The sequence below is a fragment of the Cyprinodon variegatus genome, unplaced genomic scaffold, assembly GCF_000732505.1.
Source record: "Cyprinodon variegatus isolate N-32 unplaced genomic scaffold, C_variegatus-1.0 Scaffold5, whole genome shotgun sequence".
NCBI lineage: Eukaryota > Metazoa > Chordata > Actinopteri > Cyprinodontiformes > Cyprinodontidae > Cyprinodon > Cyprinodon variegatus.
This window is the reverse complement of record NW_015150458.1, coordinates 264,127-284,810: the sequence shown is the minus strand read 5'-3', so window position 1 is coordinate 284,810 and position 20,684 is coordinate 264,127. Positions and strand designations below refer to the sequence as shown.

The window sequence follows — 20,684 nt, the reverse complement described above, 5'->3', positions numbered from 1 at the left end:
TGAGGATTGATTGTACTAGAGTGAGGAAATTGTGCTGGTCATTACTTACTTTTTTAAACGGTTAGGTTTAGGACTAAGGTAGGAATTGCATAGGATAAGATTTGGTTTTGTAGCAATCAGTAATGGTTGGGATAATATAGTATATATTATTTTTATATACACTATATTATCCCATTATTATCCCATTATCCCATTATTATATTATTTTATAGTATAAAAAGGGTTGTAGAAGACTGAAAATCAAAGGAAGTCAACAGTACAATAAAGTGAACCTGCCAAAGACAATTTTTTTGTTTAGTGCTTTAGTAAACTAATTGTCAGAAAAAACTAGGTAAAGTTTCCATCATAATTCTTGACCTAAATCTTACCATTCCAAATCATGTTGGTAGTAAAACTCGATTACTTCTCATTTCAACAGCTTTTCAGTGAGTGATTAGGCTTCAGAGAGAAATCTTAGGTCAACATTGTTAGACTGATGTTTATCTTCAGTGGAACTGAACCTTTGCTCTAGCATTGTTTTGAATGTGGGTAACTTAAATATTGCTGTTGAATTAAGTACTGATATGGCAGAGATCTTAGAAGAAATGATACAGAATGACGTAAGCAAGTTTTTTTTTCATCATGATGTGAGCACTTTGCTGCTGTTATGTGTTAGGATATTTACTGTGTGACACCACTGGGGGGTAATAGACTGTTCTAGTTTCTATCTTATAAGACCACTTATTTGGATTACTTTGCAGGCAAATCCAGCAACCAAAGGAGTCATAGCCATTTAAACCTTCAAACAGGCACCTGTTTTTGTCCCACAGATTACTTAAACAATGATAAAACATTTCTAAAAAAGTTTACTTCCTTCCACCACACACACTTCATCAGATGCAAGGATTTTTCTCAATGAAAATAACTAAATGCAACAAAGTAAGCTTCCAAAGTAGAAAACTTATACCATCTAGTGTAATAAAATGAAATTATATTGCAACATATAGTAACTATAATTGGAGGATTTCATGCCATTGAGTCAGGAATGGATTAGATTAAGTTTGTTATGCACAACTGGATCTGAATGGGAACTGCTGGTGTAGTAAAGTGTCTTGAGTTTACATTTGCCTTGATCAGGCGATTTATAGAAGATTCAAGGAGACAGGATGTCTGCTTCTGTCTCCTTGAACCCCAGTCGGCCTCGGCAGATGGACGCTCACACTGAGCCTGGTTCCGATGGAGGTTTCTTCCTGTTAAAAGGGAGTTTTAAGGGTGTGGGTGTGAGGAATTGCTGTTAATGAGTCAATGTAATCAGCTGGTTTTCCTTGGAAAACTTTGAACCAATTGGACTGTAAAGTCTGGTTGACTTGTCTCTGTAAAGTGTCTTGTGAGGTACAGTGTGAATGATGCTGTTCACAACACATAGATTGAACTTTGAGATAAACTAGAAGTTTATCTCAAAGTATTATAAAAAAAATAATTTCTAATTTGATTTGGGTCTTTTGACATAAAATGTAATAAAATAGGACTTGACATGTGGTGCAATGGGGCCAACACTAACTTGATGCTGAGGGATGTTATAAATTTAGACTGACATGTACTACCCTCGACGTTAAACATTTCAATTATATTTGGTTTTAGGCATCCAACCTTCCGGTATGATTACTTTAAGGAGACCAGAAAAAGTCAAAATACTATATTAACTAGATAAAAAATAATGATGGTAATTTGATCCAAGTGGGTTTTTGTGGATCTGGAGAATGATATGAGGCACTTCTTATTTTGGGGGGAGGTTTTTAGAGTACCCAAGATTAGGTGGTTTTCTTGCAGATTTAATAAAAAAAAAGTACAGACAACTTAAGCAACAGTCCAAAACTAAATAACAGCATACGTCAGGGAAACCCCTTCAGGAGCAGAGAAACGATGAGGAACCATCAATGAGAAACTGCACAAGAAGGGTATATATATGGGAGACTGGACAAAAACTGGGCAAATCAGCAGACAAGGAGCAGGTGTGGATGGAAGAATCTAGAAGAGAGCAAGGGAAAGGAGACTGGCACAAGGGGGCAAGAGAGGGTAAACAAGACATCAGACAAATACAAGCAGAAAACAACACAAAATGGAAATGAAACCAATGAAAACTCAAAAAATATATACTTAAACAGAACCAATACCATCACAGTACTAAGGAGAAGGAGAGTTTGTGGTAAGAGAGTAGATCAAGGAAATGAAATTAATGAAATAAAATTAATTATGCATTGAAAGGTCTTGCTTCTACAGAAAGACGAAAAGCTGCAGCAGGGAGGATGGAGTGTTGGAAGTATATGGAAGCAGTGAGTATACTGAGCAGTAAATGGTGCTGAGGGGTTGACAAGTTCTGAGAGAAAGCGTGGTCAATATGAGCCTGTTTTTAAGAAAATTGTTTAAAGCAGTCTGAGAGTGAGTAATCATGGGACATTTCTAAAAAAAAAAGTAATGGGGGGTTCCTTAAAGGACATCACAAGGAGACATGTTAACATATGACCAGATAAAAGAACTTTTTTACAAGGATTACATTCAACACCTTAATCAGGGCAGTAGTTGGCAATGAACTTGATTTGAAGACATGAGAGCAGCTGGCCATTGTTCAGAAGGTCTTTATCTGTTGAAACAAAACGTCTTCAATAATCTTACTGATGAAGGGGAAGTTTGAGATGGATTTGTACAAGTTTCTGTTTTTAACTATGGTTTTATAATTGCTGTTTTTAAGGCCTGGGGGGAAACACTCAATATAAGAGATGTGTTTATGATTTGAATCAAATCAGACTCTAAAACAGGTAAAACTTTCTTAGTAAAACCTGTGGGTAAAACATCAAGATAGCAGGCTACTCTGAACAAGTTACTCGTAGGGAGACATGAAGGGCTAGAGCTACCTCAAATGATGATGCTCAGGTGTGGAAATACTGGCAGCCATGTCCAAATGAACTGATGGTTCACAGATGAGTGGAGGTATCAGCTTAGTCTTTGTTCCACCTTGCCCTCCAGTGGCTACCGATTGTTCAGATAAGAAAGGAAGAACACTAGCCTGACGTAGTCCTACTCAATTCTAGTCAGAATATGAGTCTGATACTGCTCCATAGAGCTGTGATTATGGGGCGTGTTTCGAACGAACCAGGAAAAAAAATGCCTCTGCACTCAATTGGATAGACCTACAACCAATAAGAGCAACGGAGTGTGTGACGCATAGTTGTTGTCAACAAAAATCAAAGCATGCAGTTGCACGCCTAGAATAAGAAGATGAGCCTTGATCGTGTTTCTCTGTTCCTCTTTCAAAATTAATTTGCTGTCGATATCTCCTAGAACAGACCTAATAGCAGAATCTACACACCTCAACTCTCCAGCGGCAGCCATTGTTGTTGTCACCAATGCGTTCTTTGGTGATGTGATTGATTACGTTACTGTTGATCATTTGTCCATCATCGTATAAAGCCCGCCCTGACAATTTGATTGGCCCGCCAGATATTGTGCTAGCATACTCGCGCTACTATTGAGCAATGCCAGACCGAACTTCCCGACCTCAAACGTTATGGGTGGGACTAAGTTCGGAATGGCACCCAGGCTAGAAGAACACCCCAACAGACACAGGTCTATTGTTATTTTAAACAGGACTAAGATAGACTTTTATTTTTTATGACTTTATAACCACAGGATTTTCAAAATGAAACATTAACACCTGACTGAATAGAATCGGAATAGCTTTACTTGTTTTATTTGTCACCCAGCCTGGAAGAGCCATCCAAAAGGCTGAAAACTGAAAGGGCCTTATATCTGCATTCTGCCAAAAATGAATGATACACATTGGAATGGAGGATCAAACAACTATCACAGTCTATTGGGAAGCTTAAACCTATACTCTACAATAACAAGGAAATATTGTCTTAAAACTTCACAGTTGAGTCATTTAAGTTCCTAAATGTAAATAACAAAACAAACCAAGATATATGTTTTTTTAAATAAATTTTTATTTTGGAAAAACGTGCCATGAACTCTTAAAAAGATTGAAGTGGAGCCCCTGCAGTTATTACAAAGAGAAGAGAGTATCACTTCACGCTAAAGCTACTTTTTTTGTCTTGTATTTGCCATTTTCTTTCAAAACTTCCTTTTCTATTGTTAGCTGGAATCTGTTATATCCCATTCACATATTCAACAGCCCCATGCAGGAAGATAAACTGTCTTTTGAAACCTGTTGCATAAACCATTTAAATGAGTAGATGAAAAGGACAGCCATAGATGTACAGTATGAGCTTGTTCCTGCAGAGGGCACAGCTCCCTATGAGTTCTCAAGTTGCCTGCTTGGAGAGGAAATGCTCCCCAACTTATGCGAAGGGATAATGTGGTTGCATTTTTCTTCCAAGTCTCTTCTCTCTGATTGGCTGCTGTAAAATAAACCCAGCATTCCGCACTATTTAGCTGCAGAAGCATTTCTGCTCAGGACTTTTTCCTCACCTGACATTCCTGCTCCATGTCCAGGTTTACGCTGCTGACAGCTTTCAACACATCACAGGATTGCTCATAGGAAACATGTTTGTTTCGGCTGTAAATCTCATTGCATTGGTGTATTTGTTTTCTCTACATCCTGCTTTTGGACAAGTAAGTACCTCTGCAGCAAACAGATCTTAATCCACAGAATTGATAAAACCTTGATCTAAGTTTAATCTATACAAATCCTTCCAGTTTCTGATATATTTATTTTTTTCTAATACCGGTATATATTTCAGAAACTATAACTTGATGTTTAGATATTTGTAAATAACTTCCCATAAATGCCATTTTGCTATGAGGTGCCCATGAGGACGATTATGAAAGTTTTAACTGTACTACGGAGTAAAATACTTCACTCACCCTGCTTTGCACGCAAGTTTCAGCACCAGCATGCCACAGTCTGCCAGCGTTGAATTCACTTCTATATCTACGCTGTGCTTCGCTGCACAGCTGCAAAACTTTTCCAAGAAGCTGAGCATCTGTGAATAAGTCTCTTCAGACTGTTGCATGTATGACTGCACCTTCATGTACAGTATTTGTTTACTTTTTCCCTGAGATGTGGTCAACATGATGGTTTGCAAGAACATGAGTTGATTTAAGTCCTCTATTTGCTTTATATGCACTTATATATTGATTATTTTTACTTGGTTTGTATTGATTTTACTTAACTTTGATTACTTTAATTCTGAGCCAAATGTGCTAACATTAGTGAGCTACTTTAAATGCTGTATATCGGGGGCAGAAAGAGGCCTTTGAGAGCAACGCTGTGAAACACCAGCCTCCATCTCCTCTGGATGATTGAAGTCTTTCCAAACCCTGTTGAGCTTAAATAAAGAAAGGTGTTTTCAACAAATATTGGCTTTTCTTACATAACTCCTACTAGATGAAAACACCAATTGGTTGTGCAAAAACATTTATGTTTGGCTGGGCAGGTGGGGGTAAGATGTAGATGAATGAATGAGGGCAACAAGGGGACTGCACAGCCTGAAAACATGAAAGTGCCCCTCCATTCCCTCTCCATCCAAAACATGAAAGATTTGCCAGAGGAAGTACAGTTGCCAGTATTGCTAACTGAATTCAATGAGTCGAATTCTGAGTTTCCTACACAGTCTTTAGTTTAAAATGATGATCACATGTTGTACAGATGGTTTGTGTGTTTATGACTGAGCTACTGAAATTTCTGCTTGTTCTCTAAGTGAAAACTTGGATTCCTTCTACACGCTATTGTAAAAGTATTTGCACCTTCTGAAACATTGCACTTTGAGTCTATTTACACACACAATCTTAAAGTAGTTTTTTGTTTTACTCAATATTTCTCTCTGTTTTACAACTGATGAGAGTAGTTGTGAACGAAGAGCTATGGAAACTTTGAAAAGGATATTTGGTGTGTTAAAACATTTTGTTTTCTTTGGTAGAAGTAGTACAAAAGTAATTGGGCAATACTATGTTGTCCTTAATTTCTAATCTTATTTTATTATTTTTATTCAACCTCCCTCCTTGGCATGTTATTCAGTATAGGGCTGCAACTAACGATTATTTAAAAAATCGATGAATCGGCCGATTATTTTTTCGATTAATCGATGAATCTGACAAAAAATATTTTTTATATTAACCTCTTCATTCAAAAATAAACATTTTAGACAGAACAAACAAGCACACAAGTACAGGTTGCTCATTAACTGTACTGGTGCAATATGAAAAATAAATGTTAGTGTTAAAACTACGCAAACTTACATGAGATATGTAGCTGCACATCCACAAAATATAGGGTACTTTGTTTCATAAAGTGCAAAAAAAGACATTTTTGTTTTTAAAAGCCCCTAAGGGGTTCAAACAATAGGTCCCCCCATTTCAACAAATGAGTTTTTTTTAGACTAGAAGAGTTCTGCCTTTTAAGACAGGAAAGTATAGCACTTAAAGTTGCTACTTGAGAAAATACTTGACCATAGAGATAAAAATAGCCCTATGATTCAAATTATAAATTGTATTTGGAATAAAAATGAAAGAACTAGGGGTGTTTAAAAACACATCCTCCAAAGACAGATTTATATGGGAATGTGGCATATAATTAATTGACATATTACTGATCTTGCTGGATTTTATTCTGCTTTACTTCCATAAATTACAGGATCTTTACTTTATCTTTGCCAGAAGATTTAAACTTTAAAAGCCTTGCCCTCATAATTTGCAAGTTAATTTATTTAAAAAGTAAATATAAACGCCGCTTAAGCTAATTCAAATGAAATTAAAAGTAAAATAAGTAGCAGACCTTATCACTGTCTGTAACCTACTAACACGGTAAGGAAAGCATCAGATGAGCTACCTGAGAAACTAACGTTACGTTTCCCCACTTGAAAACCAAACAAACATGGTGGTTCCGTGCCATGTTAATTTGTTTTGACAAAAGTTGCATGTTACGACTTTTTTACTTTACAAAGCGCAGGCTATTTTAATTATTGTGATCAATTTGCGCCGGCAATCCCGGCGCATGCCCGCTTCCTTTGCAGTCGGACGCTGAGGGTAAACATCCTGCGGCTCTGACTGCAGAGCTGAGAGGGACTCCTGCGGTAGCGGGAGAACGTGGTTGGGATGGGGGAGGCGCCCCACGTCAGAGTAGGAAGGATACATGCTTTCACGTAAGAGTCTCCAAAAGCCGCCAGTGACACCGTAAAAAGTCGGCAGATTTGTCGCTAGTCGCTTTTTTGAAAAATAGTCGCTGGAGGGGTCTGAAAGTCGCTGAGTTGGCAACACTGCACCTCCGGCGCTGGCTCGCTCTGCTGTATTTTTTTTTGTCTTCCCCCGTTTCAGTCAAGTGGATGTGATGACGGCGGCGGCGGATGACGCATTAATCGCGTGACACAACTAATCGATGATGAAATTCGTTGCCAACGCTTTTAAAAGTCGATTTTTATCGATTTTATCGATTCGTTGTTGCAGCCCTAATTCAGTTCATTACCCCCGAAAGAATAGTTTCCATGCCTCGATCTAAACCTTTTGTCTTTGGCTAAAAGTCCCTTCATCCATCTTCTTGCACCTATCCGTCAGGGTTGGTGCCAACCTACAGCAGTCTATGCGGGCAACACCCGGGACTGGTTGCCAGTCTATCGCAGTGCAGCACAGAGACATGAAACCACACACACACACACTCACGGCTAAGTGCAATTTAAACATGCCAATAGACCTAACATTATTTTTTTCAGACTGTGGGAGGAAGCCAGAGTACCCAGAGAAAATCAACACACGCAAGCGGAGAATGTGCAAACTCCATGCAGAAAGAACCTGGGAATCAAACCCAGTACCAGTCTGGCTGCAAGGCACTTCTGTGGCATTGTGCAGCCAAACTCTCCGAAAGTCCTCCACCCTAATCTATACTCTTTAGCCGCTCTCAACAGGTTTTATTCCTAAAGTGACCTGTGTTTAGAACCACACATCTTTCAAATTCTGACCAGCTGTATCTTTGTTGGCAAAGCGTTTTCGACAGCGTGTTTCAGCGTTGGGATTATATTACCAAAGTTTTTCCACAAGCAATTGGGCCTTGCTTGTTAACCAAACGTGTTCAATGTTTCTGACCGGAACAACTTTTTCTACTTGTTTTCTCCCATTCTTGACATTCAACTAAATTATGGAATCTTTCTTTTATTTTTTTATTGGTTGACTATTCAAAGCAATTGCTTGTGGCCATTTTCATAGCAACAAAATCAAATAGGGCTAAACATAAACAGGCAGCATTTTTTTTTTTATAATATATTTGAAATCAGCATTTCCTTCAGCTTTACATTTGTGCAGTACTTTGTTGGTCTAATACATGAAATTTCTGTAAAATAGACTAAATGATATGAAAGTTAGTGGCTATGTTTACTTATTGGTGGTACAGCATCAACTCTAGCACACAAGTACTTTTGGACAGCACAAATCTACATTTCCTACATTTGTTTAGCTAACATGAAGCTAAAATAATATGTTTATGGTTTTAGGGTTGATTTCTTAATAGATGTAATGTCCTAATTGCAAATAAAGCTGTGGCATCAGTGGCTAGGTTTTTTTTTCTGTTTTGCCCCAGGTTTGTCCGAATAGGCAGGAACTCCAAGGTACCCTGAAGCAGGTACAGAAGCTTTTGTCAGCCCATGAAGCCTCCTGTTTGCAGAGTCTACGCAACCTGAAGAAGAAGATTAATTTACTGCAAACCAGTGCAGGAAAGCAGGCAGCAAAACCAGTAAACAGTGAGCTGCTGAGCTTATAAATGTCTGTCTGTCTGTCTGTCTGTCTGTCTGTCTGTCTGTCTGTCTGTCTGTCTGTCTGTCTGTCTGTTGCTTTGAAGCTTATTTTTAATGCTCATGTTCAATGCCTGTATTTCAAAAAGGTACCTGCCCCAAACTGGATGCACCCATTAATGGGAGGAAACTTGGCAAATCCAACAATGTTGGCCATGAGGTCCACTTTCTATGTGACCCTGGGTATGAAATAGTGGGATCAGAGAGCAGGGTTTGTCAGGAAAGCCTTATCTGGACTGGCCAGCAGCCAACATGCCGAGGTTTGAATTATTTCTTGTATAACGTTCTCTGGCTGATGAGACATTTTCTACAATTTATTCTCCTCTTCCTCCTTTTTATAATATCTCCTTTTTTACTTCTCCCCCAACATCACACTACTCTCTAACCGATGATTTACACAGTCTGCATCTGCTTTATCAACCCTTCTAATTTTCTTCTTTTCATCTAATTTTTTTGTTTTCCTTCTGCATTTTGATTGTTTGTGATCATACTACTTTTATACATGCTGTGTTTTGTCCAGAAAAGGTCTAACATGGGTATATTCCATTCAAACAAATTTGTCTCTCCTAAATGTTTTCAGATTTTGATCAAACCTGGATTTTCTTTCCAATTGGTAACATTTAACATCAGCTTGCTTTGTCTTATTATCTTCTCAAATTCCTATGTTATGGATCCAGATGGTCATGGTGTCTTAGTAGCTTAAGAGTCCGATTTAAGTCTTAGATGTGGCCATGAACTGGTGGTTTCAAACGAACCAGCCATGTGTAACCTTGTCTCTGCCTCCCTCCCTCAGACTTCAATGAGTGCATGTCTTCTCCATGCCTGAATGGAGGGACTTGTGTGGATGAGGTAAACCAGTTTTCTTGTGTCTGTGCAAAAGGCTGGGCTGGAGAGACCTGTCAAAGCCCAGTGCCAACATGTGAGTTTAAAGCACATTTCTTTCACTATTTCATCCCTCTGATAAGGTGGTAAACCATATAAGTCAGTTTTTATGTTTAGTGGTAAAAACATCTATAATATATCAGTTTTAAGGAGACTGATTTTCTTTTGAAGCCTGTCTTAAACAAATGATATCAGAGAGTAAATGTTGACTTCTGAATTAGAAGAATATAAAGAAAAAAGATATATAAAGAAAATAATATAAGGACTGATATATACCAGGTGCAGAGGTTTTGTGTTATTTGTTATCCCATCATATTCTGCTTCCAACTCATCAAACATAAAAATTGCTGTTTTTTCTGTTTTGTTCATTTAAACTTTTAAAATACTTTATTTACTTATGTTTCGACTTTTACTTTTTTTTTTATGTCTTTGTCCTACAACTATTCCACATTACTTTTCAGTCACTTTCTAATTTTGGTTTGAAATGTGGACACAGACCCAATTGAAAATATTATTTTTTTGTTTGAAACAATGAAAAAAAATCACAGACTTCACAGCATTATGGCCTCAGGCCCCGACCATATGATTCCCAAAGAATAGTTTAATTAAAAGAGTACTTGATGTAGCTCCAGAGTATTTTTGGAAATTGTGTCCTATTTCTTAATGTATATATTTTGTACAGTTTGTTTTACTCCTAAACCTGTTTCAATGGTCTTGCAAATGTTCCTTTTAAATAATTCTCAAGCAACCACAAACATAGATCTAGATGTCTAGATGATGAAACACAGAACTCATTGAAGTTTAGAAAATCTCACAAGTCAAAGCAGAGCAAGGCCAACATTTCATGCAAAAAACAAAAAAACAAGAAGTTTCTCGAGTGATTTTTTTTTCCAAATAGTGATTTTTTTTTCCAAATATATTTTTTGTAATTAATCTGTACTAATAGGTTTACTTCTGTTATGCCCAGAGGTTTTAAAGTCTATATGTAACCTTTAGTCACTATTGCAAAGGTAAGAAATCTTTTTTTTTTTTTCAATTTAAACCACTATCATAGCTTTTACTACCGGTATGTCTGATTTATATGTGTTTTAACCAAGAAACAAAATGATTAAATTATATAACAACAACATGTATCGCTCTGACCTGATTTACTGGAGTGTGGTTTATATGGAGCTAAATCGGTCTCACAGATGCAAGCATACAAAATTCACACATCCACAGCACATGATTCTCCAAAATTATTTCTGGTCCATAAACAATTAGAGATCAAATTACAAAGTACAAGTGGTCTTGAAACTTCACTGCATTTCAGTGTGGATTTTTGAGACTCTCCTGACGTGCCTCAATAGACAAAGGCGTTTTTTTAAACAAGGGATGGTTTGCAACCAATCACAGACCTCCTTCGTATAAGCCAATCACAAGAAAATAATCCACGTGGGATAACCTACCCCTCAGTCACTGCTCCTCTCCAAACCGCCTTCGCAAAGCAAAGCTGTCTTACTCCGCTCTGAATTCCTTGGAGCTCGAGGAGAGCATGCACAATATTATTATTTAATACGTAGGAGAAAAAAATGCGGTAATGAAGGCTTAATTTAATATGACATATTAAAACTCACTAATAGCATCAATCACACTTTTCTGCCCAAACATTATTTTTTCGTTGTGTGTAATAGGAATAATCATACAAAATTGGTTTGTTCTTTGGTTGTCCCTTGCAAATAAATAAATAAATCTAAATATCTACATCCAAAATCAGAATCTCGGTATTCATGCCGCCTGCATTAAGACGTTTCTTTTGAAGTTGTCAGATGCGCTCTTGGAAGTTGTTGTGACTGGATTTGATAAAACATTTAAGCCTCTCAGTATAAAACAAATATTTTGATTGAGATGAGAAATCTGCTTCCTGGTATGTTGAAGTACTGATAATCTGCATCCCATAACTTAATGAAACAGTTTTAGGTTTTGAAAATATATAAGAATTATGCTCTAATTTGTAGTTACCGATTTTTCATTACCATATTTTAATTTGACAAACAGGATCTTCTTGATGTTCTTTTTCCTGTTAACTGTGATTACAATTGCAGATCTTTACCTGGCCGGTGTTCTGTCAGCTCATCATACCCGTAGTAATAATACGCATGCACCCGCATGATCGTTATTAGTGGTTATCAGTCCCATTGAATGGCTTAAGATTGTGCCAGTAGGCTCAGTAGGTTGTTATCATCAAGTGAATCCTAATCCATTCCTTTCCCCCCGTGGAATTAATTAATCTATTTATGTGTAATTTGAAAATAATTTCAGTAGTTCCTCATGTGCTGTAAAAATAAAATGATCTGCATGTCGCTCACATTAAACAAACTAAAAACAAATAAATCTCATATCCTGTCAACTGGGTTATAGAATCTTCTCCCTATAAATATTTAATTCTCTGTGGAAAAAATGCTGATCATTCTTTAATAAGATCCTCATCTAACGAACATGAAATGTATGTTTTTAAACCGAATGTGTGTAATGAACCTAGTGAATGATTTTTTTGTTGTTGTTGTTTTAAGCACAAATTGTGACAAAAACCTGACTAATTCACGAAATAAAACAGCATACTTGGATGTAAGGAGTGCTGAGGCAGAGGAAACTATATGTAATGCGTATTACTAAGGGTATGCTGGCCTGACGCAGTATGCTGATCTGACAGAACATCGGACCAGAGGGGAGCAAATAGTTATCACAAGTGGATTACTTTCTTGTGAGTGGCTTATACAAGGGAGCTCTTTGATTGGTTGCAAACAATCCCCTGTTAAAAAAAATGCATCTGTGTATCAAGGTATGTCAGGAGATTCTCAAAAATCTACACACATGCAGTAAAGTTAAAGACAACTGGTACTTTATAATTTCATTTATAGTTGTTTATGGACCAGAAATACTTTAGCGAATCATGTGCTAAACATGTGTGAATCTTGTAAGCTTGCATGAATCGTGCTGTGTGTGCGGCACTTGTCCTATGCATGTATTAATCACATATGTGTATTTGTGAAAACTGAGACCGATTTAGCTCCATAGGTTTAAAACTTTTGCTGATTTTTTTAAAGCATTGATTTATTGTAAATATATATAAACAAAAATCGAAATATGATGCTTTTTAATTGATTTAAAACTTCCACTTCTTGTAAAACTTTCTCTGGTGGGACTGACAGTGACTCGAATCAGTACATTAGACATGTCTGCCCCACTGTGTCAGTTAAAAATCTAAACACTGAAGGCCTGGAGTTCTAAAGAAAAAAACTACAACAAACTGAAAGTTTTTGCTGCATCTGCCCACCATTTCTTGTTCCCCTTCTCCTCCAGTCTTTATCACCACGACAAATACTTCTGCTGGCTCCGCTTCAGCTGCTTCCACCTTACCAGCTGCCACAACTGGGCCGTTTGTTCGTCCATCACGCTGCACTTTAGTGCAGGGGACCACCCACTGCACCTGTGAGCCGGGATACACCATCTCTGGCAGAGACAGCTACAGCTGCACAGGTACGTCCCACAGCCTCTACTTGGTGGAACTCTAAAAACAATTGTCTGTTTGGAAAGTCTAATGTGCATTCATTAATTTTACTTTACAGACATAGATGAATGTGAGCTCTTCCATAATGGACCTGCAGGAAAATTGTGTTTACACAAGTGTGTTAACACTCCTGGAGGATATCGCTGCACCTGTCCTTCTGGGTATAACATTACTCGTGACGGACGGAGCTGTAAAGGTGTATTCCCAATTCTACTTTTTTTCTGCTTCTTTACTTTTTCAAGGAGTCCTCCATAAGTTTGGGATTCTAGGCGATACATCGAGGCCAGTTTAATGCCAGCACATCCAGATCACAGTAAAACAAGAAGCTGAAATCCTTTGAAAAATACTTTTTTTTTTTAAATACGGAACAAACAAAATGAGCTGCATTTCATGAAATAGGGGTATATGACCTCTATGACATGAGACAAGTGAGGGCAACAATGATTGTGTGTTTCCTGGTGGGAGCTTTTTGAGAGTTGCCTTTTGTATCTCTGCTTATTTCTGTATCTCTCCTTCTATCTCCTTGAACCCCTTTCGTCCTCGGCAGATGGCCGCTCACACCGAGTCCGGTTCTGCTGAAGGTTTCTTCCTGTTAAAAGGGAGTTTTTCCTCTCCACTGTCACTACAAGCATGTTAGTGTGATGGATTGAGTCGATGCAATCAACTGGTTTTCCTTAGATAGAAAACTTTGAATCAATTTGACTGTATGATCTGGTTGATTTTTAAAGTGCCTGGAGATGATGTGTTGCAAATTGGTGCTATATAAATAAACTGAATTAAATTAATTTAAGTCTGAAAAAAAAGAAAAAATGACCTCCAAAAACTATGCTATGCTCTAAACCCCCAGATGTTAGAAAAACATGTACACTGCCCATAAGACAATTCTGCATTAAAACTGTCTAGGCTTACAACAGCACCTTTATATTCATCCTCTAAACACAAAATCGATAGAAAACATACAAGTCTAAAAATATTCAAGGTTTATGAAGAATTTTCCTTCTTCACAGTCTAAACAACATTAAGGTATTTTGTTAATTGATTGAAACTCCTGGTTCTTCTTTTTTCTCACAGATGTCGATGAGTGTGCCACCAGGCAGAACAACTGCACAAAGGACCAGATGTGTGTTAATACATACGGGGGTTTCCAGTGTGTTCAGGTGGACTGCCCCAAAATCCCTCATGCTACATATGTCAAAACATCACCCATGTGAGCAAAGTCTTTAGTATTTTTTTTTTAACAAAATAGTGCTTTAAATCAATCCATATCTAATCAATACTCATCATAAAGTAGGGAAATTATACTCCAGTGGACTTAATCATGGTAAGCAAAGAATTGCAAGATATTTACACCCGAAAATAACCAATTATCTATACACATATATGTTAAAACAGAGAAAAAAAAACATTTTTAAGTTGCTTTGATAGTGTGACGTAAGTCCAGGACTGGATGTAAAGGTTCAGATTTTCTTTAGCTGATAAAATATTCATCTTTATCAAAAGTATCTCTAAATTTCAAATTGTCTCTCTCTGAGACATGAATTTGTACTTTTCCACACATAATTTAGTAGTTCTAGCTGTAGCACACATCCCTGCAGTAGCTTGTAAAAGTATGCACCGGTACTTTCTTAAAATGTTCCTTTATTCTCTTCCAGGCGCTGTGAACGTAACCCATGCCCTTTGGATAACAAATCCTGTTCTCAGGCCCCGAACTCCTTTTCCTACCATTACCTAGCTGTTGTGTCCAACCTGTCCGCCCCACGTGTCATGTTCAGAGTCTCAGCCCTGAGGCAATTAGGTGACACGCTTCGCTTCACCTTACTAGGGGGACGGCAAGCGCGCCGCCACTTCACAGTTCAGCGTTCGGACCGTCAGACGGGTCAGCTGATGCTGGTGAGCCCTGTGCAGGGCCCCGCTACCCTGGAGGCAGAGGTGGAGATGAGTGAGCTAGAGAGACGGGTCCAGCTGGGAAGGTACATCACCAAAATCACCATGTTTGTTTCCCAGTATGAATTTTAAAGAAGTGAAACAAATATATTTAAAAGATGAAGAGGACTGTAAATGTTGAAATACAAACAAGAGAGAGCTCCTAAATGAAGCTGAACAAGAGAGAAGTAATGTTTCTCACCTGCTTTTACATATCCGGCATGCTGTGATGATATGGGTGGTCCATGCAAAATGTATGAAGATTATATAACTATTATTAAACTGTCTTTATAATCTTGTTTTATGTCTTGCATGATTTTACTTCATACAGGTGCCTCAATGTAACTATTAAATATTGAGTAAAAAAATGTAAAGTCTCTTCTTGTATTTTTGATACATCTTGGTACAAAACATGATGGTGGAATATGTAAGCACACGAAGTTCAGTGAAACATGCTGCAAAAACAGGAACACACTGGAAGAGCTGATAAATACAAGGTGCGGTTGTCAAAAACCACTAGGTCCTACAGTACAGAGCAAACACTGTTCCCACCGAGGCAGCTGAGATCAAGCTGCTGAAAAGAGCTTCTGTGATCATAGCCCAGGGAATAAATTTACCTTTAGAATAAGCAAAACCAGTTTTACACACAAAATAGCTGTTTTAAACACACAAAACTGAATTTGTCTATTTCTATAGAATAAAAACAGCAATGCCTTCTAAAAGTATAGATATTTGTTGTACATTTAGTCATAATAACTTGCTTACTTATAATGAAGTGAAAATGAAGTGAAATGTACAATATAGTTATGCAGTGTGGCCTTCATACAGTTTATGTTCAGCTATCCTTACTCTTTTACTCCAAAATGAAAACCCAGGGAAAACTTCTGCCTTCAAAAGTAGAATTTTAACGGTCTTGGTTCTGTTGGTTTTCTCTAAGTTTCACGTTTATCCATGTTTTTCTTTGTTTTCTAGCTTTATTGGTGTGTTTATTTAAGTTTCTTAGGTTTTTCTTTGCTTTTCCTCTGTTGCCCCCTTGTGTTTTCTTTTCCCTTAGCTTCATTGTCAGCTCTATTCACACCTGCTCCTTATCAGCTCGTTAGTCCTGCCTTTGTTCAGTCAGCCATAAATACACCCCTTTGCAGTCCCTCAGGGCTGGTTCTTCTTCTTACTTCATCTTACCCTGGCTCCTTGTGATTGTTTTCCCCTGACGTCTCCATGGTTCTGGTTTGTTTTTTACATTTTTATGTTGCATTTTTGCAACCTGTATTATCCCATTAAATCTGTGAGAACTCACTTTTGTTTAAATAAGACAGAAACTGCGGAACATCAGCATGATTGTAACAACTTATTGAGGTTGTTGAAACAGTGACTGTTATAAATTCTTACAGCTGCTGGGAGGAAGGATCTGTGATAATGCATTTAGGGTGCAGCAGTCTGTCACTGAAGGAGCTCTGCATTTCAGCAAAAGCTTCATGGATGGGGTGGGAGACATTACCCAACATATGTTATTTTAGTTAAGGTCCCTTTGTTTCCCACCTCTTGCATTGAGTCCAGAGGGCATCCAATCACAGAGTTGTCCTTCCTGACTAGCTTATCCAGCCGCTTTCTCTCAGCTACAGGTAAGCCACTGCTCCAACAGACAACTCCATAGAAGATGGCTTATGCCACAACAGAATCCATTTAGGAGCTCACCCTGCACTCTAAAAGACCTCATTCTCCTCAGCAGGCCATTATTGTAGAGAGCATCAGTGTTGTGAGTTCAGTCCAGGTTATTATTCAGGTGAACACCCAGGTAATTATAAGAGTCCACTATCTCAATGACCGTTCTCTGGATGCTCACTGGTGTCAGTGGGGTGGATCTGCTTCAATATTGAAATGTTTATGGCTCCCTTTGAAAAAACATTCATAAATGTAAATTAGAACTTATATTTGTTATGCAGAAACTTTAATATTTATCTGCTAAACTCAGAGATGCACAAGCCTCCAGAAAGGTTTATAAATAGTGTGTATACTTTGTGCCTTTATCTATAAATCACTAAACCCAGTAGGGTCACAACCCACACTACCACACCAATTGATAAAATATTGACATATTATTATAGAAAACAGCACAATAAGTATATTATTTGTTAAATGTATCAGGGAGCATCTACTGCTGTTTGTAGTTTATAACTGTTATAAGAAAGCTGCTAAGGATGACACAAAATTACAAAAGAGTCAATGATTGTATTTAAAAATGATAAACTTGTTTAAAACCAGGACTCAAACAAATTTATGTAACTTTTCCATATATTTATATATATATTTTAACGTGATACACATGATAAACACTGTCCGATAATAAAATATATGAAAAACAAATATATATATTCTTAAACTTCATGGATCACAAAAACGGCAGAATGGCAGTAAAACAAAAACATATATAGAGAATTCTTAAAGTACAAGATGGTAAAGACAGAAAATAGATACACAAGATATAACATTTAATCAACCAAATTTTTAAAGGCAGCTAAACAGGATTATTATAGTAAACTATCAAATGAGAATAAGAGTAATATAAAAAAAACATGTGGAATATATTATATACTTTATTAGGAAAGGACCCAAAGAAAATAATTATCCACAATATTTTATGAGCAATGATCTGATTATTCATGATACATTATGAGGATCAACCAAGACTGGCAGAAAACATTTCTGATCCAATAGAGAGTTTAATGTGGAACTCATATACAAAAGGAAATACAAACTCAATGTTTCTCACAGCAGTGGAAGATATTTTGAGGTACAAAAATAAAACTTAATGTGGTGACATGATTAGGACAACAGGCTAATGACCTATTGATGCAATTATAACCTGTCTTTCAAAATTGGTACATTTCCAAACAAAACTGCAATACTTACACCATTATACAAACCTGGAGATAGACACCAATTCATAAACTATAGGCCTGTTTCGTTACTTGCACAATTTCCAAAGATTTCTGAAAAACTCTTAATAAGCAGACGAGAAAACTTAATTGATAAACACAACTAGTTTCTGAAAGTCAGTATAGATTTAATTCACAAAGATCGACAACTTTAGCAGTTCTGGAATTATTAGAGGAATTCGGGAACTCAATAGAAAAAAAGAAAATGCAATTGGTCTGTTTTTTCATCTAAAACAAAATTTGACATAATTGAACATGATAAATTAATCAGGAAATTAGAGCATTATATTGTGGGAGGGGCAGTTGTGGAGTGGATAAAGAGCAATTTAAGTAGCAGCAACAATATGTGGAAATATGTAATTATCAGTAGCTTATTATTATCGACTACAAGCTCCACTGGAAACCTCACATCAAACATGTCCAGAATAAATTACCTAGGAGCATCACAATTTTTAGTAAAGCAAAACATGTTCTGATGTATAAAGCATAACACATTATTTACTGTCACTAATTTTACCATACCTGAGCTTCTGTGTAGAAGTCTTGGGTAATCCCTTAAAACCTCTATGCACGCTGCACAATAGAACCGACAAGATCATTCATAGGTCAGCTATCATGACCAAATCAACCCATTATTTATTAATTCCTGCTTTATTATTGTTTGATCTGCCACAGTTTCAAATTCCACTGCTAATGTATAAAGCAAGAAATATCCGACAGCTTACAAAAACACTAAAAAGAGCACTAAATTATAACAATTATATAATATGTCATATTTGTAATAAATGCATGTATTTTTATTTCATTAATGGTTTGTCTTACATAAAGTTATTCATTCATGACCCTTATGCAAAATGTTTTGTCTCAAAGCAAACCAATATTGAACAAGATCTTTATCCAGCTCCATCTTTTTTTTTTCTTTTTGTCATTACACTGTCAAAAGTACAGAGCAACGAAATGAACTCTGCATTTCTCCCGTCCCCTTGGGGAGCAGTGGGCTGCCATTGTGCGGCGCTCGGGGAGTAGTGTGGGATTAAGGGTATCTGCTCAGGGATTCAGAGTGGCAGTCTGTGGGTGTGGGGCTCAAACTCAGAACCTCAGGATTCCAAGCGCAATGCCCTAACCACGAGGCCGCCACTCCCCAAACATTAAAACAATACCCCATAATAAAGCATGGTGATTGCAGCAATTGGCCTGCTGGGGATGGTTTCTTCAACAGCAACGTTTAAACTGTTCACAGTTTTTAAATGTACTCCCTGTGATCCCAGAACTACAGCCTGAAAGCTACGGTAAGTAAAAAATAAGAAACAAGACAGGATGGTAGACCAGGAATAATAGCTAAGGAAATATTTCCTACTCAGAATGGATGCATGCTAAATTGATAGCTTTGTTTATTACCACCATATAAATGCTTACCTTAACAAGAATCCAAAACTGGAAACAGAAATTGAAATCCATTGCTGTGTTTTACTCTTTAATACAAACACAAAATGTGTTTCTTGCTCAGAGGTGTATAAATTACTAAGGAAAAATTGCTAAATAAAAGTAAAAATCTCTTAACAGAAAATTACCTTGATAAAAGTGAAAGTCACTGATAATAAAAGTACTTTTACTTTTGAAAAAAAAATATTTACTGGTACAATAAAAAAACAACTTATTGCATCCTCACAACTACAATCAGTTAGGCATGTGGAGGACAAACACTGATTCCATTTAAACAAATCCTTTCATGATAATTTTTAGTCATATTTTATTTGCTAGACAGTAGGACTGTCACAGAATTTTAAGTAAAAAAGTAAAAGTACAATTGTACTGAGGTTGGTGCAAAAATAACCTGTTTTCCTCTTGAAAAGGAAACTTTACATTAACCTGAAATGAGGCCAAAAAAGCTGACAGACACTCGGAAGAGTCTGACAGGCAACTTTTAATTTTGTCAGAACAGTGATTTTATTTTTCCCAAAAAATATTTTTATATTTTGTTCCAGGTAGAGATGTGCTGGTAAATGTATGCCTTTTAGTTTGATTAGTTGATAGGATTATTATGCAACACTACCCCCTGCTGGTCAGAATTTAGAGGTGATGTCCAACCAAGTCAGTAAGGAATCTATTCCTTATCTTTTTCCCTAACATTTTTTTCCGCCTAATTTTGATAATCAACAATAAATGCTCGCAAGATTTAGCAAAAAATGGTATGAAACACATGTTTGTGATTTTCTTTAATAGAAAAAATACAAACAGAAGGAACTTTTAACTCAGTGTAAGGATTAATATTATTTAACCTATTAATGCCCATGGTTGTTGTAGAAATAATTGCAGATCTAGTGTGGTTTCTGGATTCAGTATTGGTATAAAAAAAAGGATACTTTTTTAAATCAGTTCTAAGGAGAGTTTTTTTCCTTTACTTTAAAGTATAAATGGTAAATTGACTGAATTTTCCAACTGTTGCAGGGGTTAAATGTCTTGTCCAAAGATGACGATATGTGAACCTGGAATCAAACCCACAACTTTAGATGACAATGTTGTGTGTGGAGTTTTCTGCATCCCCATGTGTAATAATGTGAAGTGGAGGTTTTGGATCCTCTGCCATGTTCAAATTTATGGGATGCGTCCTCCGAAGGCCAGATT

General features: G+C 36.9%; 1 protein-coding gene across 1 annotated transcript; it reads left to right on the top strand.

The window, feature by feature from the left end:
• Nucleotides 1–4,387: 4,387 nt before the first annotated feature.
• Nucleotides 4,388–15,483, top strand: LOC107084017 (fibulin-7-like). Its single transcript, XM_015373647.1, has 8 exons — nt 4,388–4,608; nt 8,561–8,720; nt 8,861–9,031; nt 9,565–9,690; nt 12,996–13,172; nt 13,262–13,399; nt 14,275–14,410; nt 14,856–15,483. The coding sequence occupies exons 1-8, from the start codon at nt 4,540–4,542 to the stop codon at nt 15,217–15,219; spliced, it is 1,341 nt and encodes a 446-aa protein (XP_015229133.1). The 5' UTR covers nt 4,388–4,539; the 3' UTR covers nt 15,220–15,483.
• Nucleotides 15,484–20,684: the final 5,201 nt, after the last annotated feature.

Bases quoted from the DNA above. Each gene is read 5' to 3' on its own strand.
- LOC107084017 (XM_015373647.1), top strand. From the start codon at position 4,540: ATGTTTGTTTCGGCTGTAAATCTCATTGCATTGGTGTATTTGTTTTCT. The intron at 13,173-13,261 runs GTACGTCCCACA...TTTACTTTACAG, and splicing joins AGACAGCTACAGCTGCACAG to ACATAGATGAATGTGAGCTC. The intron at 14,411-14,855 runs GTGAGCAAAGTC...ATTCTCTTCCAG, and splicing joins TATGTCAAAACATCACCCAT to GCGCTGTGAACGTAACCCAT.